The 25119-nt window shown below is 43.1% G+C and overlaps 1 protein-coding gene across 1 annotated transcript in view; it reads left to right on the top strand.

The window, feature by feature from the left end:
- Positions 1-25119, top strand: part of VPS45 (vacuolar protein sorting 45 homolog) — a 48881-nt gene that overhangs the window by 4529 nt on the left and 19233 nt on the right. Inside the window, exons 3-9 of the mRNA XM_033923482.1 lie at positions 3107-3167; positions 6521-6600; positions 16792-16860; positions 19121-19258; positions 20802-20912; positions 22316-22450; positions 23837-23950. Of these exons, the coding sequence (XP_033779373.1) occupies positions 3107-3167; positions 6521-6600; positions 16792-16860; positions 19121-19258; positions 20802-20912; positions 22316-22450; positions 23837-23950 (708 nt within the window). The remainder of the gene's footprint in view (positions 1-3106; positions 3168-6520; positions 6601-16791; positions 16861-19120; positions 19259-20801; positions 20913-22315; positions 22451-23836; positions 23951-25119) is intronic.

The raw sequence follows: 25119 nt of genomic DNA, 5'->3' as shown, positions 1-25119 counted from the left end.
AAACCACCTTTTTGTAGTTTTATAACCATACTCAAAAGATATTGCTAACGTAGGGGTCCTTTTACTAAGGCGCACTGGTCGATTTAGTGTGTGCTAAAGGCTAACGTATCGCCTGGTTAGAAAAATTGTGTTTCTGCCAGATATGATCGGATATGAGGCAGGTTTTTATGGACTGTATGTTATGATGAATGCAAATAGAAAATGTTTGGTTGCTTTGAGATTTTTGTACACTGTGTGCTTGATATATTTGCACTACTTGTCTATATCAAAAGTTAGAGATCTTTTTTTAAACTCTTTCCTACTAGCATTAATCTTTTGGAATTGTACAGATCTTATACCTTCAGGAAAAGGGCATTTCATAATTTAGGGGGTCAAATTTTCAAACTGTAGATCAGTGGTTCCCAAACCTGTCCTGGGGGACCCCCCAGCCAGTCAGGTTTTCAAGACATCCCTAATGAATATGCATGAGAGAGATTTGCATATAATGGAAGTGACAGGTATGCAAATCTCTCTCATGCATATTCATTAGGGATATCTTGAAAACCTGACTGGCTGGGGGTCCCCCAGGACAGGTTTGGGAACCACTGCTGTAGATCTTGGGTTGAAAATCTCACATATTTATAAATCACCTAATTTAATGCTTCTCAGCTCTCTCCTGGAGGCACATCTAGCTAGTCAGGCTCACCACAATGAATATACATGAGAGAAATTTGCATACAGTTGATCTTTGATATATAGTAATTTCTCTTTTGCATATTCATTGTGGTGATCCTGAAAACCTTTCTAGCTAGGTTTGCCTCCTGTAGAGGGTCTGAGAAGCACAGACATAATCTTAGAAAAATATCAAGGTTGCCAGTTCAACAATACATAGTTTTGCCTGTGGGCTTTTAACCAAAATTACATGCATACTTTACCTTTGAAACATTTGCACCTGCTTTTTTCTGCACAGATTTGGAAGTGCCATCTACGCACACAATTTTCCTCTTGCACAAGCTAAATGTGTCCCCCAGAATGTGTGTTTGTGGCCCACTTTTCACCACATCGAGAGGGCAATTTTCAGACAGTTAACACCCCATGTAAACATTTGGAGGGTATAGTTTGTGCTCAATTAAATAACTATTTGTTTACACCCAATATTTTGCACTCATCCCAATTGGGGTTTCGAGCCTGTCATGGTACAGAGACAGATATTGGGTCAGTATTAGATAAAAGTTATAGGCCCCTTATGTTAAAATTTGACCTTTCAAGTGTGTTTGATCTTGTTGATCATGATGTTCTGTTGTATGAATTGGAGAATATTGGCGTCATTAATAATCTTTAAACCTTTTTAAACTTTTTCTTTGTACTAGTTCATATAGAGTTAAAAAGAATACCTTTTCTGTAGGGCTGCAGGAAGATAATATTAATTGTGATAAATCACTAGATTAAAAGGTGCCCTGCCCCTCTCTGTCTCATCCCGCCTCTCTGCTTCCGGTCTAACATTCCCTTTCTTCTTCACCCCTTCCCTCTGTGGCATCATCTCCCTTCATTCATCAATCCCCTATGAGAAATATGTCACCTAATACATTCAGTATGCAACAGTATGCCCTCTCCTAATCTGTATTCTCTCCCCCTTTCATCTACATTTGCCCTCTCTCTTCCACTGTAGTAAACACCCCCATCCCCCCTAAAAAAAGTGTTCACCTGTTAGCAAGAGTGGAGCAGGGAAACAAAATGCAGCGGGGCTTTCCCAAGTTGAGTCTTCCATGCTGGGTAGCCCAGAGTGGAGAAAAGCTACAGGAACAGCATTAAGGCAGCCACAGAGTAGTGACTCTGTGAGCTGCATCACCAGCATCTCATGGACCGCCCAAAGCATGCTCAAGGTCAGCCTAGAGAACTTCCTGTTTTGGAGAGAATGGAAGCCAGCCAGCTAGCCCTGAGCATGCACAGATGCTTGGCTATGTAACGCTGGGGATGCAGCTCTGTGGAATGAGGTGAGACCAAACGCTTTGTGGGGAGCGAGGGGCAGCTTATTCCTGACTCTGCCAGAGCCAGAAACAAGCAGTTAAAGGCCAAATGGCCCATCCAGTCTGCCCATCCGGAGTAACCATTATCTCTTCCTCTCTCTCTCTAAGAGATCCCACGTGCCTATCCCTCTTTCCAAATAGATCCACAGTGCCTCTTTCTTGCCCTGCAGATCCTGCAATTGTATGGCTTTAATATGATATTTAACATATAACGCTACTCCTCCTCCTTTTCTTCCTACCCTGTCTTTCCTAAACAGATTATAGCCCGGTATAACTACATCACAGTCGTGGTTCTCCATGAACCACGACTCTGTGATTGCCACTATATCCAACTCCTCTTCTTCCATCACAGCTTCTAGATCCAGAATCTTGTTCCCCATACTTTGAGCATTAGTATATACTGCTTTCCAGACATTGCTGCCTTTTCCCATCCATGTAAAAGTATTCAGTGATTTACTCACCCGAGGGCTTATACTCTGGGTATGGAAAAGCCAGCCTTCTGCCTTCCACGTTAATCATGATTAAATATTTTATTTATTTATTTAATATACCACTTATATCCTAAGTGGTTTACATTCAGGTACTCAAACTCTATCTAGTGTATCTGGGGCAATGAAGGGATTAAGTGACTTGCCCAGGGTCACAAGGAGCAGCGAGGGATTTGAACCCACAACCTCAGGGTGCTAAGGCTGTAGCTCTAACCCCTGCGCCACACATTCCCAACAGGCAGCTCGGGGGGTGAATTCTAGTTGTAGATTTTGACATAGCCTTATCTCCCCTAAGAGGACTTGGAGCTAAGCAGATAGTCTTATCACCCACTTTTAGGGGAATAATTGATGGAGGGGCAAGATTGAAATTCATGGATTCTTAGGCATTCCCTGGCCAAGTGTGTCCTTTACAGCTCTAACTGTACTACAGGTTTTTAACATAAATTTGATCTCTGAATATTCTTGAGTTAGTTTACAACATCCACTAAAACCTCCCCCTTCTCTCTTGAACATGATTCCTTCAGGTTGCTTAATTCCTGAAGACAGCCTTTGAGAGTCACTGTGCCATTACCAAGTGACCTTAATGTTGCTTCTTTTCTGGCTTTGGTGTAGGAAAACGTGGATTACCTCATTCAAGAACTGAGGAAACCGAAATACAGTGTTTATTTTCTCTGTAAGTAGGCCTTCTCTTGTCATCTGGCTTGCTCTCATTGTTTGGTACTATAAACTTTGCATCACTCTGAATGCCTAATAAATAGGCAAAAAACAACCCCATGGAATGCGTCTGTTAGCACTGTGACAGTCACTTACTCTGTCTTCACCAACTCTTCCGAAAGTCACTTTTTATAATAGTAAAAAATATAAATTTAAGGCACCATAAGCACTTTGCCGTTACAATGAAGCAGATGCCCACTCTCAAATTCTCGAGCTCCAGCATATTAGAGCAAAGAGGCCTTGAAACATGTATTTCTGGGCCATCAGCCAATATGTTGGGTGGCAAATTATTGGAACCGCAGGGTGTAAGATTGTGGTGGGTCTGAGCCAATTAGTAATCCCAAAGCTGTTTGGCAGGCTGTACAGGAAATCTAAGAAACTGCTTTGATTGTAACCACAGAAAAATAGTATATTTGACCCTTTTCTTGAATCCAGACTGTACTTATACTACTGGCTACTGAGATTATTTTAAGGCTTTGAGATTAGGCAGGGGAAAAGTGGATACCAGAGGAAACTGATCAGGGACCTTGTATGTTAATCTGTCTTCTGATAGAATGCAAATGAGAGAGGCAAAATAACTTGTTTTGGATAAGGTAAAATCCTTTATTTACAGAAAGATGAGGACAAAGGTACAACTAAGAACTGAACCATCAAGCGGCATAAAACTACAATAGCTCTACATTACCAGAGACTAGCAAGACTAATTCCCTCTAGCACTTAACATCTCCAGCTTGGGTAGGTACAAAGCAGAACCAACTGAGGGAGAGACCTAGATAATTCTAACATAGTAAATGATGGCAGATAAAGACCTGCGTGATCCATCTAGTCTGCCCAACAGTCACGCCCATTAGCAAGGCAATGTTGACCCAACAATCCAGTATATTACATTTTATTTGCTAAGTTCTACTATAAGATGCCTTCGCCTTCCCCAATATATGCAAGAACTCCAACATTACTTGCTCCTGATCCATCCTTGCCATTTTCAAGGCTCAGACTGGTGAAGAAAAATCTGGCTGCACTGGTCCTACTTCCTCGGCTACCAATGTGATGTCAAAACCTACTCCAGCCCTTCCTGATCTGATTTCCCACATATGGGCTACAGACCGTAGAAGACCATCTGACATGGGCTACACTGCCCTACTGCTGGAATTGCCATCAAAGCTAACTCTAGCCCATTCTGTCTTGCCATATACAGGATACAGACCCTGGAAGTCCATCCAGCATCGCCTCCACTGCGGGGTTGCCATCAAAGCTAGCACCAGCTAATCCGGATCTGTCTTACCATATATGGGATACCTGCTTCTAATATGCTTGCCCCAAGGTCCATGTCCTGCCAATCCTGCACATCAAAGGAATGCAAGAACAGGAACACAGTTGATGATGTCATCACAAGGGGGTAGAGAATAGATGGATGAGAAAGTAGATCAAATAAAGGCCAGTTCAGCTGTTGAATGATTTTGGAAGTGATGTCTTATTACAGTATTTGATTGTGGGCCCTGACAAAGTCTGTGACAGATCCATGGTCTGCTGGTATTGTTAGATAATTTGCATATTCGGTGGCTCCAGCAATGCAGTTGTTAATGCATCCCTTACTTTGGGAGTAGTTCTGGCTTTGTTTACATTGGCCATAATTAAACTTTTGTTGAAGAATTTGTCTTTGGACCCGGCACTGCCTCGGATTATAGACCAATTTCTGTGCTGCCTATAGCAGGTAAGGTTTTAGAAAACGCCATATTGGAGCAGCTTAGGGATTACAATATATAGACATAGGTCCTGGGTTCAGTACCCTAGGAGGTTCAACAGGAAGTGAAATCAATAACGATAGCCAACAGTGGTTGCATAAAGACTATATTGTGCAAAAATAGGCTTAATATAACAGATGCAATGCTTACAAGAAAGATATATCATATATATGCTTGGTACTAAAGTACAGAAAATATTCTAATATAGAGATAGAAATTGGCTTTACAAAACAGAGTAGATTTAGAGACTGCTTCTATGTGTATAAATAAGAAGAAAAGGACAGTTTACCTGCATGAATGTGTGTCTGTCTTAGGTCTGAATGATGGGTGTCTAGGTGTTAATAGGCAGAAAGAGAGAATTCAGCAAGGGAGGAGGAAGCCAGAGAAAAGAGAGAGAGGGAAAATTTGTAAAGCTGAAGATAGAAAGAAGGGGCTGGAAAAAGCAGGCAAGAGGGTTCAGAGCATCCAGAGAGAAGGGTGGTCAAGAGAGGAAGCTTTTATAGGTTGGAATCTTAGTCTAAAAACAGAATCTATTGTTGTATTTCCCAGCATCTTTCTGTTCATAATTTGGAAACTGTTTGAAACAATGGTAAGCTTAATCGATAAGGAAAGTGTGACACCTACAGGAACTGCAGATGGAATTAGTCTGTTTAGCTTCTTTGTCCCATTCAAGTAGCATGCCTTCTTGATACATTAAGTATTGGATACTTAATGTGTGTGGATTCTGTGCAGGAGCTTTTAGGGTCAGATTGATGTAATGTCCCATAGGCCTTTGCTGACAGTGGCCTCTACCAGGATTTTGCTGCCTTGTCCCTCATAATAAATGCTTTAAAGTCCTTCCATAGATGGTAAATAGCAAGCTAAAGGGAAAACCCAGTAGTAGTAAGTTCCACTACACCTCCCCTCACCACCTTCATCTCCTGCCTTCTATACAGTGTTTTCTTTGAAGGCAAAAATCGTAGATAGAGACAGTGATAGCCAGGGTTTATTGTCCTGGTCTCTCTTTATCTCTGCAATGTCATCTTCTGCCTGCCAGTATGGCAGACTGTTTGGATGTCTGTATACCAGGATGAAATCAAGGGACATTTTTAGCCAGTTAGTTAGAAAACTAGGATTAAAATAGATGCTTTTAAAATTCACTTTTAATGGGCACACTGTTAGAAAATTATTCTCTGAGTACACACTATTAATGATCTTTCATTTATCACTTTCATTAGAAAATGACATCAGAAGATAGAGAAAATATTGTTTCTAGTAGAGATTACTTACTAGGCAAGGGATTTAGCTCCTGCTTTTCTCAGTAGTAGCTCAGGATGAGTTACATTCAGATACACTAGGTATGTTCCTGTCTCCAGAGAGCTCACAATTTAAGTTTGTACTTGAGGCAGTAGAGGGTGAAGGTTGTCACAAGGAGCAGCAGTGGGATTTGAACTCGGGCTCCATAGGGAAGGCCTGTTTCAGGAAGATGCCATCAAATACTTGCATCGAGATTTGTTTGTTGTTTTCTTTTTTTAATTCTCAGCATGTTGTTAGAGACCTAATCCTATTCTTTTCTTCTTAATGGTTTCAGATTTCAGTAATGTGATCAGTAAGAGTGATGTGAAGTCCCTTGCTGAGGCCGATGAGCAGGAAGTGGTGGCTGAAGTCCAGGTTCGTTATTTGCTCTGTTACAGACTGTTCCTGAAGAAAATAATTGATCGGAACTAGAGGACTAATTTTGGTGAATGTTTTAGCACAACAAATAGCCAAACAGCGGAGATGTACCAGGAAGATGGGTTTGCTATTTTCAAACCTGTAAGATAAGCCACCCCATGTTGTTAGCTGCGGAGTTAATGAAGTAAAATACGGTATACTGCTTAGTTTAAAAGTTTCTGCCACCAACTTAGTTAACAGCGAATGTACTGGTACCTTTTTAAATCATCCTCGCTGGACGGCTGCCTCCTCCAATCTCGCAGCCAGCGGCGCAGAGCAGGACTCGCAAGAACTGACAGCAGCCATTCAGGAAGTGACACGGGGACAGGCTGGAGTGGAAAAAGCTAGCTCTTGCCCTGCGCCCCTGGCCATGAGATTGGAGGTGGCAGCCGTCCAGCGAGGATGATTTAAAAAGGTACGGGGAGTTGATTTAAAAAGCGAATGAGTTTTCATGTCTTTAGAGAGGCCATCCCATTTATGCATGCTGCACCCAATACTCATGTTTGTAAAATCAATGTATAAGCCGCAGCCTATCGTTGGAGAAATACGGTACATGTTTCGGCTCAAATAGCCTGCATCAGGAGTCTTTTGAATGATACTCCACACTTTGTAATTTAACAGTTGGTATTTATCGATGCAACAGCGTAATGAACTTTGCATAATAAATCAACACATGAAGCACTCTTGTCGAGTATCCAAAGTAACGTGCTCCACTCGACAAGAGTGCTTCATGAGTTGATTTATTATTAAGCATTGAAGCAGTATGTCATGATCCACCAGGTTGAAGGCCACTGACCTGTCTATTTATTTGATGGTCGGTATATTAAAACCTAATAAACTTGAAACTAAAGAGAATAGAACGATGTCACGATTGCTGGCCAGTATCTGTCTAATATGATTTAATAATCCCAGAAGAGTATGTTTTGTAAAATGATTTGCATTATCTCAACTAGATTACTGTAATGTTTTTTTATGTAGGTTGTACAGTAACTGTACACAAAAAATTACAGACCATCTAGAATGTTGCTGCTAGGCTTATATTCTCAAACAAACAACACTACACTCAATAATGTGCCAAAAAATCCTAATATAGAAACAACAAAGAAGCACAACCAGTCACAACAGGGTTTGAATGGGGGACGCTCAGAATAAGCTACAACTAGCCTAAAACAACTCCACTCAAGAGGTAAAGGGAGCTCTCAGTGTGAACCATCAGCAATGGGAGCAGAAGCTCCGATGCTTCACTTCCGGGCTGAGGCGGGAAGCCTCCACCACCACACCATCATTGAGCTCCCTATGTGTATATGATAATAAAAGACACCTATAATAAGGCCCTAAATGAATAGTGAAATCAACCAACCCGTGAGCAATTTAACTCAAACGGTGAGACTACAACCTGAGCGACCCCCACGCAAACCCTGCCAGCCGAAACCCGCCAAGATAACAGCAAAACACAATCAAACCATACTTAAATTCAATCAAAATATACTTATCCAAACCAAACTGCCACAATGAAAACGCCAGGAGCCGAAGTTCAACCAAGCTGGTTTCGGGGAGGAGCCCTTCTTCAGGAACCAAGCCCCCGACCGCAAACCAAAAGACAAAAAAATGAAAAAAATGCAAAATGCCGAAAAACGAGGCGGGACGGCTGGGGGGAGGGGTGACCGAGCGGGAGAGCACTCACGCTTAAAAAGCGGACCAGGGACACGTCATGCATAACCCAACCAATCACACAACACGTCCTGAATCACACATACCGGGGCGGGTAAAAGAGACAAGCCCCAAAGCTGCAAAAGGAAAGCAATAAAAAGAAGACAGTAAAACCCGTGCAGTACTCAAAACCAACATGCTGAAAACCACCCAGCACAGAAATTCTACACGCAAACACGGCACCCAGAAAGGATGGAAGGGAACCCTAAATGATGGTATTCCATTCCACACTTTCATTAAGGCCAAGGGGAGCAACAGATTGAAGTTGGAAAATCCAATATTGTTCCCTAAGGTTTAACTGAAATTGTTTATCCCCCCTGAAATCCCAGGGAATTTGCTCCAGCACAAACCATGTCAGATCAATAAACTGGTGACCGGCTTCCAAACAATGAGGCACCAGAGGGGCAGCTAAAGATACCGTTTTGATCCGACTCCTGTGTTCTTGAAGTCTTATCCTGATCTTTCTACTTGTGCGCCCCACATAGTGGAGCGCACAAGGACAGATGATAATATATACCACCCAAGCAGAATCACAGGACGTTTGGGATCTCAGATGGTAAGTACGCTGCGTCCGAGGATGTTGCCATTGAGAAATAGATAGAGAAGATGCACACATATCACAATGGCCGCAAGGACCATGCCTCCCCCCGGTGACAGCTCGGCCTCTGGTGGATAACAATTCCTTCAAGTTTTTTGGACGAGAGAAAGCAATGCAAGGAGCCTGATTGAAGATCGCATGATGGTCCAAAACATGCCAATGCTTTCTCACAATGCCAGCTACCTGGTGGGCTTGGTCAGAAAATGAAATAACACACACCTGCTTTTCCATGGGCGGTCTAATGGTGGGAGCCCGCAAGAGCTCAGGGTTGGCGTAACGTGCTCTGCGATAGGCTCTCCTTATGGTCCAATCTGGATAACCGCGTGCCTTAAAACGCTGCCATAACAGCTTGGCCTGAATTCTGAACTCCCCTAATGAGGAACAGATACGGCGGATCCTGAGAAATTGCCCTACAGGCAATGATTGACGCAGCCTGGCAGGATGACAGCTGGTGAAGTGTAAATATGAGGTACGATCGGTGACTTTCCGAAAGACCGTTGTGACCAAATGTCCACCGTACTTGCTGACCATGGTATCCAAATAAGTGACCCTGGCAGCGTTCACCGTGGCAGTGAACTTCAAATGTCTGTCCAAGGTATTAAGCCAGGTAAGGAATTCATCAAATCTGGCCTTGGTGCCAGTCCAAACCAGGAACACATCATCAATGTACCGGAGCCATATACCAATATCCAACATCCACATAGATGGATATAACAACTGTTCTTCGAAATTCGTGACGTAGAGGTTGGCCACACTGGGGGCCATGGCCGTCCCCATGGCTACCCCGTGAGTCTGCAGATAGAATTCCCCTCGTACTTCGAAGAAATTCCGTTGTAGAACCAAGGTGGCCAATTGCATCAAGAAAACCTTGGTTATACGATGATGAAAAGGCCCTTCAGATAACTGTTGTTCCACAATCTTCAAGGCCTCAATCTGGGGGATGTTGGAATATAGGGCTTCCAAATCCATGGTGACCAAGAGGTCAGTGTGTTGTACCTGGATGGACTCGATTTTATTCAAAAAGTTGGTGGTGTCCAGTACAAAGGAACGTGCCTGAGCAACCCTGGGTTTCAAAAAATGATCGACCATTTTGGACAGGGGCTCAAGAATGGTCCCACAAAGGGAGACTATAGGCCTGCCCGGAGGGTTGGAAAGGGTTTTATGAATTTTGGGTACCGTGTAAAAACGAGGGCTGCGACTGGGAGGTTGAGAAAGATATCTGGCTTCGGATTGAGTGATAATATTATCCAAGAGCGCCTCCTGAACCAAACTCGCTATTTCCATACGCAAACCGGGGGAGGGATCTCTCTCCAGTTTAGTATACCAGTCCACGTTGGAAATGTGAGTGGCCACCTGGGCATCATATTGGGCAGTGGACTGAACGACCACCGCCCCGCCCTTATCAGCGGGTTTAATGTCTAAGTCAGGGGCGCTCTTGAGAGCCTCCAGAGCAAGCCGTTGGGCCCTAGTGATGTTAACATAATGATGGGTAGAATGTGCATTCGGGAGCTGGTCAATGTCACGTAAAACCAAGTCCCGAAATACTTTTATATGAGCATCAATGGGCCCCGGGGGGATCCAATGGGATTTCACCCTAAAAAGGGAATCATCCCGGGAACCCTCCTGAGTAGAGAAAAATAGCTTGATCTGGAGGCCCCGAACAAACCGTGCCATATCCCGATGTGCAGTGAACAAATCTAGGGCAGTAGTTGGAACGAACGAAAGCCCCTTCTCTAATAATTGAGTTTGTGCTTCAGAAAGGGGAACCCCTGATATGTTAACCACTAGGGACCCCTCGCTGCCTGCGAGCGAGTCACTGGAATGTTTTGGGCTGCATTGCGGTCCGGGTAGCCCCTGCGGCCCCGGGACCGTCTTCTTGGGCCTCTTCTGGATCCCCGACCTAAAAAACGCGCTGACCCCATATAAGAACTACGTCCACTGGAGTCACTGTTGGAGGAACTGTCCTCCGATGGATAAGTGGGATAGGTGTTGACCTGCTGTGCAGCAGAGGAAGACCCTTGGGGTTGCATCCAGGCATACACATACCCGGATGCATAGTCCTCTGCATCCCTATGAAATTTATTAATTTTCCCTTGTTTAATCTTACCACGATACTGTTCATGAACCGCCTGTAAATCAGGCAAACATTGAGCAAACAGTGGAGATGTATTGGGATCAGTGGTTAATTTGGCCTGTATCTCAGCACTTTGTGTCTGAACCTCTTGAGATACTTCCTGGATGGTGTCTATCAACAACACCATCAGATCCAGAGAGCACTTGTTGAGGATAGCAGCCCATTTATGGAGAAAAGGGTCCCTATTGGTGAACATACCAGGGGGTTTGTGAACCCGCAAACCCCGCGGAATGTAGTGATTTTTTATATACTCCACCAGAGACATACTGTGTAGATCCAACTTAATTAATTCTTTTTGTAAATTAGACCATATGTTTTTATTAGCCACAAAATCCGGCGCGTATGTATTCATCTGGTGGTCCGCCTGAAACAAGGAAGCTAGGGTAGTGCATGACGTCACCTGGTCCGCCGAAAAGCAGAGAGTACGCTGCCACTCAGGCAACTCCATAGAGTGAGACTAATAATACAAACAACACTACACTCAATAATGTGCCAAAAAATCCTAATATAGAAACAACAAAGAAGCACAACCAGTCACAACAGGGTTTGAATGGGGGACGCTCAGAATAAGCTACAACTAGCCTAAAACAACTCCACTCAAGAGGTAAAGGGAGCTCTCAGTGTGAACCATCAGCAATGGGAGCAGAAGCTCCGATGCTTCACTTCCGGGCTGAGGCGGGAAGCCTCCACCACCACACCATCATTGAGCTCCCTATGTGTATATGATAATAAAAGACACCTATAATAAGGCCCTAAATGAATAGTGAAATCAACCAACCCGTGAGCAATTTAACTCAAACGGTGAGACTACAACCTGAGCGACCCCCACGCAAACCCTGCCAGCCGAAACCCGCCAAGATAACAGCAAAACACAATCAAACCATACTTAAATTCAATCAAAATATACTTATCCAAACCAAACTGCCACAATGAAAACGCCAGGAGCCGAAGTTCAACCAAGCTGGTTTCGGGGAGGAGCCCTTCTTCAGGAACCAAGCCCCCGACCGCAAACCAAAAGACAAAAAAAATGAAAAAAATGCAAAATGCCGAAAAACGAGGCGGGACGGCTGGGGGGAGGGGTGACCGAGCGGGAGAGCACTCACGCTTAAAAAGCGGACCAGGGACACGTCATGCATAACCCAACCAATCACACAACACGTCCTGAATCACACATACCGGGGCGGGTAAAAGAGACAAGCCCCAAAGCTGCAAAAGGAAAGCAATAAAAAGAAGACAGTAAAACCCGTGCAGTACTCAAAACCAACATGCTGAAAACCACCCAGCACAGAAATTCTACACGCAAACACGGCACCCAGAAAGGATGGAAGGGAACCCTAAATGATGGTATTCCATTCCACACTTTCATTAAGGCCAAGGGGAGCAACAGATTGAAGTTGGAAAATCCAATATTGTTCCCTAAGGTTTAACTGAAATTGTTTATCCCCCCTGAAATCCCAGGGAATTTGCTCCAGCACAAACCATGTCAGATCAATAAACTGGTGACCGGCTTCCAAACAATGAGGCACCAGAGGGGCAGCTAAAGATACCGTTTTGATCCGACTCCTGTGTTCTTGAAGTCTTATCCTGATCTTTCTACTTGTGCGCCCCACATAGTGGAGCGCACAAGGACAGATGATAATATATACCACCCAAGCAGAATCACAGGACGTTTGGGATCTCAGATGGTAAGTACGCTGCGTCCGAGGATGTTGCCATTGAGAAATAGATAGAGAAGATGCACACATATCACAATGGCCGCAAGGACCATGCCTCCCCCCGGTGACAGCTCGGCCTCTGGTGGATAACAATTCCTTCAAGTTTTTTGGACGAGAGAAAGCAATGCAAGGAGCCTGATTGAAGATCGCATGATGGTCCAAAACATGCCAATGCTTTCTCACAATGCCAGCTACCTGGTGGGCTTGGTCAGAAAATGAAATAACACACACCTGCTTTTCCATGGGCGGTCTAATGGTGGGAGCCCGCAAGAGCTCAGGGTTGGCGTAACGTGCTCTGCGATAGGCTCTCCTTATGGTCCAATCTGGATAACCGCGTGCCTTAAAACGCTGCCATAACAGCTTGGCCTGAATTCTGAACTCCCCTAATGAGGAACAGATACGGCGGATCCTGAGAAATTGCCCTACAGGCAATGATTGACGCAGCCTGGCAGGATGACAGCTGGTGAAGTGTAAATATGAGGTACGATCGGTGACTTTCCGAAAGACCGTTGTGACCAAATGTCCACCGTACTTGCTGACCATGGTATCCAAATAAGTGACCCTGGCAGCGTTCACCGTGGCAGTGAACTTCAAATGTCTGTCCAAGGTATTAAGCCAGGTAAGGAATTCATCAAATCTGGCCTTGGTGCCAGTCCAAACCAGGAACACATCATCAATGTACCGGAGCCATATACCAATATCCAACATCCACATAGATGGATATAACAACTGTTCTTCGAAATTCGTGACGTAGAGGTTGGCCACACTGGGGGCCATGGCCGTCCCCATGGCTACCCCGTGAGTCTGCAGATAGAATTCCCCTCGTACTTCGAAGAAATTCCGTTGTAGAACCAAGGTGGCCAATTGCATCAAGAAAACCTTGGTTATACGATGATGAAAAGGCCCTTCAGATAACTGTTGTTCCACAATCTTCAAGGCCTCAATCTGGGGGATGTTGGAATATAGGGCTTCCAAATCCATGGTGACCAAGAGGTCAGTGTGTTGTACCTGGATGGACTCGATTTTATTCAAAAAGTTGGTGGTGTCCAGTACAAAGGAACGTGCCTGAGCAACCCTGGGTTTCAAAAAATGATCGACCATTTTGGACAGGGGCTCAAGAATGGTCCCACAAAGGGAGACTATAGGCCTGCCCGGAGGGTTGGAAAGGGTTTTATGAATTTTGGGTACCGTGTAAAAACGAGGGCTGCGACTGGGAGGTTGAGAAAGATATCTGGCTTCGGATTGAGTGATAATATTATCCAAGAGCGCCTCCTGAACCAAACTCGCTATTTCCATACGCAAACCGGGGGAGGGATCTCTCTCCAGTTTAGTATACCAGTCCACGTTGGAAATGTGAGTGGCCACCTGGGCATCATATTGGGCAGTGGACTGAACGACCACCGCCCCGCCCTTATCAGCGGGTTTAATGTCTAAGTCAGGGGCGCTCTTGAGAGCCTCCAGAGCAAGCCGTTGGGCCCTAGTGATGTTAACATAATGATGGGTAGAATGTGCATTCGGGAGCTGGTCAATGTCACGTAAAACCAAGTCCCGAAATACTTTTATATGAGCATCAATGGGCCCCGGGGGGATCCAATGGGATTTCACCCTAAAAAGGGAATCATCCCGGGAACCCTCCTGAGTAGAGAAAAATAGCTTGATCTGGAGGCCCCGAACAAACCGTGCCATATCCCGATGTGCAGTGAACAAATCTAGGGCAGTAGTTGGAACGAACGAAAGCCCCTTCTCTAATAATTGAGTTTGTGCTTCAGAAAGGGGAACCCCTGATATGTTAACCACTAGGGACCCCTCGCTGCCTGCGAGCGAGTCACTGGAATGTTTTGGGCTGCATTGCGGTCCGGGTAGCCCCTGCGGCCCCGGGACCGTCTTCTTGGGCCTCTTCTGGATCCCCGACCTAAAAAACGCGCTGACCCCATATAAGAACTACGTCCACTGGAGTCACTGTTGGAGGAACTATGTGGGGCGCACAAGTAGAAAGATCAGGATAAGACTTCAAGAACACAGGAGTCGGATCAAAACGGTATCTTTAGCTGCCCCTCTGGTGCCTCATTGTTTGGAAGCCGGTCACCAGTTTATTGATCTGACATGGTTTGTGCTGGAGCAAATTCCCTGGGATTTCAGGGGGGATAAACAATTTCAGTTAAACCTTAGGGAACAATATTGGATTTTCCAACTTCAATCTGTTGCTCCCCTTGGCCTTAATGAAAGTGTGGAATGGAATACCATCATTTAGGGTTCCCTTCCATCCTTTCTGGGTGCCGTGTTTGCGTGTAGAATTTCTGTGCTGGGTGGTTTTCAGCATGTTGGTTTTGAGTACTGCACGGGTTTTACTGTCTTCTTTTTATTGCTTTCCTTTTGCAGCTTTGGGGCTTGTCTCTTTTACCCGCCCCGGTATGTGTGATTCAGGACGTGTTGTGTGATTGGTTGGGTTATGCATGACGTGTCCCTGGTCCGCTTTTTAAGCGTGAGTGCTCTCCCGCTCGGTCACCCCTCCCCCCAGCCGTCCCGCCTCGTTTTTCGGCATTTTGCATTTTTTTCATTTTTTTGTCTTTTGGTTTGCGGTCGGGGGCTTGGTTCCTGAAGAAGGGCTCCTCCCCGAAACCAGCTTGGTTGAACTTCGGCTCCTGGCGTTTTCATTGTGGCAGTTTGGTTTGGATAAGTATATTTTGATTGAATTTAAGTATGGTTTGATTGTGTTTTGCTGTTATCTTGGCGGGTTTCGGCTGGCAGGGTTTGCGTGGGGGTCGCTCAGGTTGTAGTCTCACCGTTTGAGTTAAATTGCTCACGGGTTGGTTGATTTCACTATTCATTTAGGGCCTTATTATAGGTGTCTTTTATTATCATATACACATAGGGAGCTCAATGATGGTGTGGTGGTGGAGGCTTCCCGCCTCAGCCCGGAAGTGAAGCATCGGAGCTTCTGCTCCCATTGCTGATGGTTCACACTGAGAGCTCCCTTTACCTCTTGAGTGGAGTTGTTTTAGGCTAGTTGTAGCTTATTCTGAGCGTCCCCCATTCAAACCCTGTTGTGACTGGTTAGGCTTATATTCTCAGCAACAAGATATGATAAGGTGATGCCATTTTATCTCAGATTACATTGGCTTACTTTCAAAGCAAATTACAGTATGTACATTAGTTTTCTTGATCTTCCATGGAGAAATCCCAGACTATATCCATCTATTAAGAGCTATAGCTTGATTAGCAGTTATTTGAGGTTAAGATTTCCGAATCCTAGAGGTATTAATTCTAAAACAATACACTCTATATATTTTTCATATTTGGCAGCAAAATAATGGAACTTTCTTCCAGTACTGTTAAGAACTATCCCCTGTTATGAGAGTTTCTGTAAAGGTCTGAAGACCTATTTGTTTGCAAGATATCTTATTCACTCTAAAAGATGAGCAGATCTTCTAAGTGTTTTAATTTTTAGCTTGGAAATCGCATTGGAATCCTGTTGGGGTATATTAGATTCATAAATATTTATGTAATGTAATGCTTTGGTACATGGGGCTGATCCAGAGGGATACCTTTTCTTTATTATCACAGACATAGTTGTGACAGATTTTTTTTTTTTTTTACTTCCCCTTCGTTTAGGGAATACTAGATAGGATGGGCACACAGGATTTTGGTCATCTTCATCCTACCCTAGTGACTGAAGCACTTTTTTTTTTCCAAACCTCAAATGTTTAAATGATTCTGGCCTTGCAAACCCTCCTTGTTGCTTTTTCAGTGCTTCTTCCTGTGACCATAAGGGATTGAATGGAAATATGAGGCATGGTATGACATAGGCTATTTAAAGAGATATACTACTAATCTTTTTTATAGCACTACTAGACATAAGCAGTGCTGTACACATTTACATATATAACTACAAGACCTGTAATCTCTTAAAAGTTTCTGCCAGGTCACTAGAGATGCTGCCACATGGCAAGTAAAAGAGTCTGATCTCTTGCCATTGCTTTTGTGTTTTGCAGGAGTTCTATGGAGATTATATTGCTGTGAATCCACATGTTTTCTCCTTGAACATCTTGGGCTGCTCTCAGGTTTGAACTATGCTTATTACTTTGTCACAGGTTCTGATCTTAAACCATAGGTGAAGTGGACAAGCCAACAGCACCGTGGGCATTTATTTCTTCAAATATTTGTCTTTTAGATATACATTATAATTCCTAAATGTATTTCTAGTGCAATAGGTGTGTCATTCTGCATAAGTGGGTAGTGAATCCAAATCTGCATGCTTTGCAGAAGGTATCACAGTTTTCAACTCATCCTCCTTCCTCAGTGCCCCCTTCAGTTTTTCCTGCTGCACGGTTGCAGTTAGGTGTGTGTCTGATCTGCTATGTTTAAAGCTTTTTTTTTCATTATCATATTTTGGAGGCTTTCTGTGCTCCAGAGTTCCCAGTATTTCTGGGGTAACTGCCTGGGAGAAGAAGCAGATTTGGGGTCTGCAGATAGCAGGCCAATCCCTCTGTGGTACCTGTTAGCCAGCCTGCTTAATATTTTAGGAGCTTGGGGACCATTCCCCTCAAAGCTAGCTCACACCCTTATTTTTTTCAAGAGCTTGAGCACAGGCTGAGTTGACACCTTCAGTGGTCCTTGGGGATTTTCAAGGGGCAAGCTTCCCCTTCACATTCGCAGTTTAGTGGGGATAGAGGTCATGAGAACATAAGAATTGCCACTGCTGAGTCAGACCAGTGGTCCATCGTGCCCAGCAGTCCACTCACGCGGCGGCCCCCAGGTCAAAGACCAGTGCTCTAAATGAGTCCAGCCTCACCTGCATACATTCCAGTTTAGCAGTAACTTGTCCAACTTTGTCTTGAATCCCTGGAGGGTGTTTTCCCCTATATCAGACTCCAGAAGAGCGTTCCAGTTTTCTGTCACTCTCTGGGGTGAAGAAGAACTTTCTTACATTTGTACGGAATCTATCCCCTTTCAACTTTAGAGAATGCTAGCCTGGTCTTGCTCAGGTTAGCATCCTGAAGTTTTTTTTCAGCATTTGGGAGCTGTGCAGTATCCTTCTCCAAGGTTCAGTTATATACATGAGCTGAAGCTGGCTGGCACATTTACAGAACAGCAAGGCACAGTTCTTATGCTACTTTGCAGAGATTATCCCAGGACTCTTGACAATGGTAGATTGGCTACAGGTAATCCCAGCCTTCCACCTCCTGTTCTGCACCCTCTGCCAAAAAGGCACAATGACACCAGGCTGAGGGATGCTCCTCTACAGATAGAGGGCAGGCTCTCAGTATTTCTTCCCGCCTGGATTTCGCATTTCGTCCGACCAGTGGGTCTTGAACATAATTTGTTCAAGCTACAAGCTGGAATTTGCTCGGTCTATGGCGGATTGGTTTATGGATTCTCCCATGGTTCACCCAGACAAAGCATTCAAGGTTCAGGCCACCACTTGCTGGATATTCAAGTTATAGAGCCAGTGTCGCCTGAACACTCGGACTCAGGCAGATACTCTATATAATTTATTGTGCCAAAGAAAGGCTTCGAAGATTGAAGGCCTATTCTGGATCTTCAGCACGTGAATGCGGCTCTCAAGGTTCCACACTTTGCATGGATACCATGCACTCGGTCATTGCAGCAGTAGCCCCAGGAGAGTATTTTGCCTCTCTGGATCTCACGGAGACGTTCTTGCACATTTCTATTTTTCCAGCCCACCGCAAATTCTTGCAGTTTCATGTTCAGAAACAACATTACCAATTCTCAGCTCTGCCTTTTGGGCTGGCAACAGCTTCCCGAATGGAGCTCAGAGCCATTCAGCTGGCTCTGGTGTGATTGCAGAAGACTCTGGAGAGTCAAGGGGTCAGGGTCTTCTTCAAAAATGCAATGGTGGTAACCTAAGTCAGTAACCAAGGAAGGACCAAGTGCACCCCTCTGGCTCAGGAAGCCCGCCTTCTTTTTCTTTGGGCAGAACGTCGCCTCCAAGCACTAACAGCAGCACACGTGGCGGGAATCAACAATGTTCAAGCAGAGCAGACAGCTTCTGAGTCTAGGCGAGTGGGCCTTTCTTCAGGCTGGACTGGACAAGAGCCTCACTGTGGCATCTCCACAATGAACATGCATGAGAGAGATTTGCATACCAAGAAGGCAGTGCAGGCAAATCTCTCCCATGCATATTCATTGTGGATATACTGAAAACCTGGCCTGCCAGTAGATCTTGAGGACCGGACTTGGGCAGCCCTGGTCTAGAATGTCTCACCTATCTACTGAAAAAGAGCTTACTAGGGTAGGTACAGAATTCTTTTTTGGTTTGATATGTATACACACGTTAGATACCTTTCCTTCTGCTTATAGGGCCGAGGCTGGGATCCTTTTCAACTCTCCAGAACAACCCAAGGACTGACTGCCCTGCTTCTATCCCTGAAGAAATGTCCAATGATTCGTTATCAGGTCTCTTCTGATATGGGGAAGAGGCTTGCTGAAGGAGTGAAGGTACCAAGCCACCAATACAAATATCTGTTCTGTGGTGTACCTGGAAAAGGGACAGGATGTTTCAGGAGAGCACAAAATACTTGAGCTGTTTACTCCCATATCCCGCGAACTGCAGAAGGTTATCCCTTTAAGAGCTTGAAAACTCCTCCCCTTCTGCAGAGAAACACAGCACGCTCCTCAGTTATTCCTTTTGCAGGAGGGCGATAATGATAGAAGGAGGAAAGAAAGAGGGCAGAGTTAGTAAAAAGACTGGGAATAAGGAGTAGTAAAATAGGAGAGCCAGAGTGAGGGAAAGAGATGGAAAGCTGCCATTAGCCCGTAAAAAAAGAAGGAACTCGAAGTCTAGAAAGTAAGAATGAGTTAAATCTGGGCATAAAGAGAGAAAAATACATTGAGGAAAGCAGAAACCAGAGAAGTAAATGGCCAGAAAACAAGGGTAGAAAAAATAATTTTATTTTAAATTCAGGATAAAGTACTATGATACCCGTGTTTATAAAGGTTAATAAAAGATGATATCTTTTAATTGGACTAATTTTAATGCATTTTTGGCCAACTTTCAGAGACCAAAACTTTCTCAGGTCAGACAGAACTAAAACGTTTTAAGTCCTCTCAGTAAAATAGCTTATTTTCCATTTTTAATTTGTATTTGTAATTCTTGATATGTACAGTGTGCATAATACCATCAGAGCAATGTAAAGAAAAAATTTTGCTTACATCAACGGTCTTTTGCTCATGAAAAAAAAGCTATGTCATAGAAAGTGAATCGAATTGAAAAATTGTTCAATTGGCAAAATCGAATCAAAATTTGTTTCCTGAATTGGACAGTATTAGTGCCTAGTTTGCAAAGGCATGTAGGCATCTATGCAACCTTTAGAATTATTTTGTGGACCAGCATTGGTCTGCAGACCAGCAGTTGAAGAACACTGGGCTAAGTCATGGGCCAGACCCCGCCCATCTCCACCCCAGACCCTGCCCCCATAATAGTACTAATTGTAAAACCATTTTTTCTATTCATTTTTCATATATATATATATACATACACACACACAATATAATCTTATTAACAACACATAATGGTTAACCACAAAATTAAACTATACAAAGCACACTGTTGCTACCAGAACACAGATAACCCCTATGCAAATACAGGACCACAAACTAAAAGTACTAACATATACAAACAAAACCCTAAGATTTAAGACTCTGCATGCATTACAACCCCAGAGAAAAAGAAACAAATGGATTTCTTCCTGAACAGTGTAAAATATAGGCAGCAGATGAAAAGTCTCAAAATTGACACAATTCAATCAGTAAATTCTTAAAAGAGAATGTATATTAAAAAAACCCAATAGGGCTAAGGGAATCAATGAGAAAAGAATAAAGGATTCAACAGTCAAAAGCATCAGTGAATAGGAAGCTCCTTTAAATTTATCTAAATTTTGCTCTACCCGAAGATGAGTTGGTAAGGCATTCCAAATTGTAGGTGCAGTAACTGAGAATATTGTTGATTATTTATAATTTTAGCTCTTTTCCCCTCCTACAGCAGGTGATCACAAAGGAATATGAGCTGTTTGACTTCCGTCGGACAGAGGTTCCTCCACTCCTTCTGATTCTGGACCGTTCAGATGATTCCATCACTCCATTGTTGAACCAGGTGACATTATTGGAGGGAGAGAAGATATGCTCTTACAGTGTACCTGGTGTTTTCAGTCAGGATGGTTTATAAATTACATACAGGTTCAATGGTTTGCTTTCCAAAAGAGTTTAGAGCCCAAGTGAGTACATTGAGGCACTGAGAAAATAGATGAGTAATCTCCTAAGCCCTTATGTGTGGGTAAACTTAACCATGAAGTGCCACTCTGAACCACTTTACCCTGGGAAGAAGGGTTTGCATTTAACCATGTACATCTAATTTTGTAAAGTATGCTTTCCTGATTTAAATCTATAGCATGAGCTGTTTGAACTAAGGGGGATTTCCTTGATACAGCCCGTATGGGCAAAACATAGGACTACGTCGGAGTGCTTACCCCCACCCGCGTAGTATAAGATGAGTACATTACTTTAATACTTAAATATATTTATTGAAATATTTAAAAATTATTGCAAAATAACTATGAGACCGATGACGATTAGGGATACCAATTTTCTCTGTATGTTCTAAAAGTTTAGCGGCATACAGACGGTATCACTGAGATCTTTGAGTTTATAAAATATTAAGACAAGTCTATATGAGATCTTCTTATTGCTATATATGCTGGCTTACTGTTAAATGACATCATTTGTGTATTTTCTGCCTTTGATGTGGCAACAAGAGTCTTGTCCGCTGATCAGACTCCTACTAACTTTAACGTCCTTCCATCACGTATCCAGTTGCTCCTTTCCATCATGTACCCATTTGCTCAAGCATCTTACTATTACTGCAACAGATTCATCCATTGTTGCTGGCATCAAGGAGCATTTCCAACATTTAATGGACACTTATTTTTCTGTTCATCCACTACACAGTGTTGGTTCTCTCTTCTACACCCATATCTGAAAGACAATCCAATTATCTTCACAGATGATGTAAAAACACAGGCAGCCAAATCTTTGGAAAGGTTGTACCAACACCAGATTAAAATGGAAGGCTCTGTTTGTGATTTTACAGAATATTGTCCCTTTTTATACTTTAATAAAAAATATAAATATAAAATCATAAGTGTTTGAAGCTTATGCAGATGAGGACAGAATTCAAGTGGACAGATTGGGTAGGGATTGGGGCAAAGAGTGCAGGGACGGGAACAAACTTTGTCCCCATGTCATTCTCTAGAGGAGGAGAATTAGCTCAAAGCTTTTTATCTGAATAAGGCAGTGGAGGATTGTGCAGAATGCCTGACTTTTTTTTCTATCTCAGGTGGGGGAATAATATAAACAGATTTTTATTAGACTGCCTCTGGATTCACAGAAAAAGCTCCAGCCATTTCCACTTACAAATATTTAAGCATTTTTTTTAAAAAAATCAAGCAATAAGGTTTTTCTTCATCAGGCAGTATGTAATATTTGCTTTGCTTTTTTCAGTGGACGTATCAGGCAATGGTTCATGAGTTACTGGGAATAAACAACAATCGCATCGACCTTTCTCGTGTGCCAGGGATCAGCAGGGATCTGCGGGAGGTGGTGCTGTCAGCTGAGAATGATGAGTTCTATGCTAATGTGAGTAGTCAAAGGCAGGAAGCCACCATATAATAGCCTGAAATAGGATCTGGTTTTTGCTAGGCTTGGGGCCATTATTAAATTACATTTTCATCCCTTTCTATGTCTTTCTAGCACCTGTCTGAATAATATTTGAATACTTTCAGTGATTAGAATGCTTTCAGAAATGGTCTTTAATTGTCCTGTTTAGATCCTTTTATCTGTGTGATTAAAAATAAATAAAGCACATTTGGATGACTGTAACCCCTTCCCCTAACAATTAGTAGCTGAACTTATTCTTCATTGTTTAATGCTCCTGTGTATGTGTGTGTGTTTGTTTATTAAGTTGAATGCCTTGCTTTCCTGACTGGACACAAAACAAATTACAACAGAATGCAGCTACTAACCAGTAGTGTAGTAAAAGGAGGGGGGGGGGTCTGCCCCGGGCACAGTCTTGGAGGTCCTCCTCCTCTCCGCCCCTGCTCATTCCTATGCCGCACATGTACTTATATAGAGTGGACCATGTAGCTGTCCTACAAATCTTGTTGGGTGGATTCCATCCATGAAGAAGCCACACTTCTGGTGGAATGCACTTTCAAGGAAATTGTTGGATGTTATCCACATTCGATGTATGCAGAGGAAATAGCCGCCCATATCTATCCTTGTCAAGATTTGTAGGACAGCTTCATGGTCCACTCTACATACCTTTGCTAAGTTCTACAGAGTGGATGTCACAGCACAAAAGGACTTTTCTTTTGAGTCCGCAGTGCTTGCAGCAGGCTCTTGTATCCCACCCTAGGCTCAAAGGACTGCTTTGGTACGTTCCACAAGTTCAGGACTCATGTTCTTTTTGCACTGGAATGGAAGATTAGGTTCTTGCTTTGATAATCTTCTTTCCAGTAGAAAAGCACATGAGTCCTGAATCCCGCCCTATCATTTTCAGTGTAGCATGATTTTAGTCTACATTCCTTGTGGGTAAGGATGCACTATCCACAGGTTCAGGACCTATACTTTTCTACTGGAAAGATTATCGAGGCAAGAACCTAATCTTCCGTTAGGGTGAGGGGGTTTCCTCCTGACCAATAACTTAACAACCATGTTTAGAAGAAACTGTAGTACTGCTGAATTACAGTAATCTGTTTCACAAAAAGTCACTTGCTTATACAAGGAGGGTGAAAGAGTTGCTCAGAGTCAAGCAATAGATAGTGAAGGTGGGATTTGATTTAGTTTCTCTCTACTGTAATCCCTTGGCTGCCAATGTACCTGACTTTTATAAGTATCAAGGTAGCTGGCTTAGGAATCCGCCTCATGCATGAGTTAAGGAGACAGGAAATAACTGTTCTGGCTGAATATCAAACAGTACAAACCTTTAATGTTAAACTTTCAGTATTCCTCTTTTCATCTCAGAATATGTATATGAACTTTGGGGAAATTGGCAGCAATATCAAGAACTTGATGGAGGATTTTCAGAGGAAGAAACCAAAGGAGCAACAAAAGCTGGAGTCCATTGCAGATATGAAGGTATGGGGTTTTTTTCTGCTGGTCTTTTTGGCTTTGGCCACCAGGTGACAGCCTCAGTGCCTCATTTTTCTACAAACCTAGGGAGCTAGTGCTATCTGTTGGTGTAGCAGTTTATGCTCAGTTTTCTTATGCTAATCTTGCTCCTGATACAGGAAAAAAATGGTATGGAAAGATCAGTGTAAAACCACTGCATTAAAGGGTAGCAAAATTGCTCCCAATATGTATTAAAAATATAGTGCTTATATCTAACAGTTTTGAAAATCTTTTTATTATTAAACTTATAACAAGCATATATAGGTTATACCAACATAATTTCAAAAAGATATACCTCAAACTTCCAGGAGTGAGCAATTACACTAAATACCCAACCCCTTCCCCCTTCCAGACCTAAACTAAACTAAACCTTAAGCTTATATACCGCATTTTCTCTATAAAGATAGAGCTTGGCACGGTTTACAAGAAATTTAAAAAGAAGGAAAAACATAATAAGAATTAGTGATTGTATAGAGAGCAGCGATATTTACATTTTTGAGAATAGCCAAGTTTTCAGATGTTTTTGGAGTAATTGGAAGGAACCTAAATTCCGCAGCTAGGCAGGAAAATTATTCCAAAGCTCAGTAATTTTGTAGTAAAGAGATTTCCCTAATTTTCCAACATAAATAACGCTTTTTAGCGAGGGGAAAGATAATCTAAGCTTTTGGATTGATCTGGTAATATCAGGTCTCGCAGAGTTCCAAGATAGTGGAATTAAAGGAGGAAGAGTGCCATGCAAGATCTTAAATGTTAGGCAGGCACATTTAAAGTGAACCCTAGAAATTACTGGGAGCCAGTGAAGTTTTAACAAAAGCAGAGAAACATGATCAAATTTGCTTTTTGCAAAGATGAACTTAGTCGCAGTATTCTGGATCTGCTGAAGTCTTTTGAAGACTTTTCTTGGTTAGACTTAAATAGATAGAATTACAATAATCCAACCTCAAAATAATAATCAAACCTCTCCTAAGACCTCAAGGAATACCCCCCAGAGCATGCAATCTATTCAAAACTTAGCACAGTTTTTTTTATTTTTTTACTTGTTTTGTAGTGCTGAATCTTTATGCCAGTTCAGGCTAGCATAAAAGAAGCAGTATAGGAGCAGAGGGTGATCTGAGGTGGTTAGATTTCATCGCGGA

Source organism: Geotrypetes seraphini, chromosome 16, assembly GCF_902459505.1.
Source record: "Geotrypetes seraphini chromosome 16, aGeoSer1.1, whole genome shotgun sequence".
Lineage (NCBI taxonomy): Eukaryota > Metazoa > Chordata > Amphibia > Gymnophiona > Dermophiidae > Geotrypetes > Geotrypetes seraphini.
This window is presented reverse-complemented; position numbering and strand designations above follow the sequence as displayed.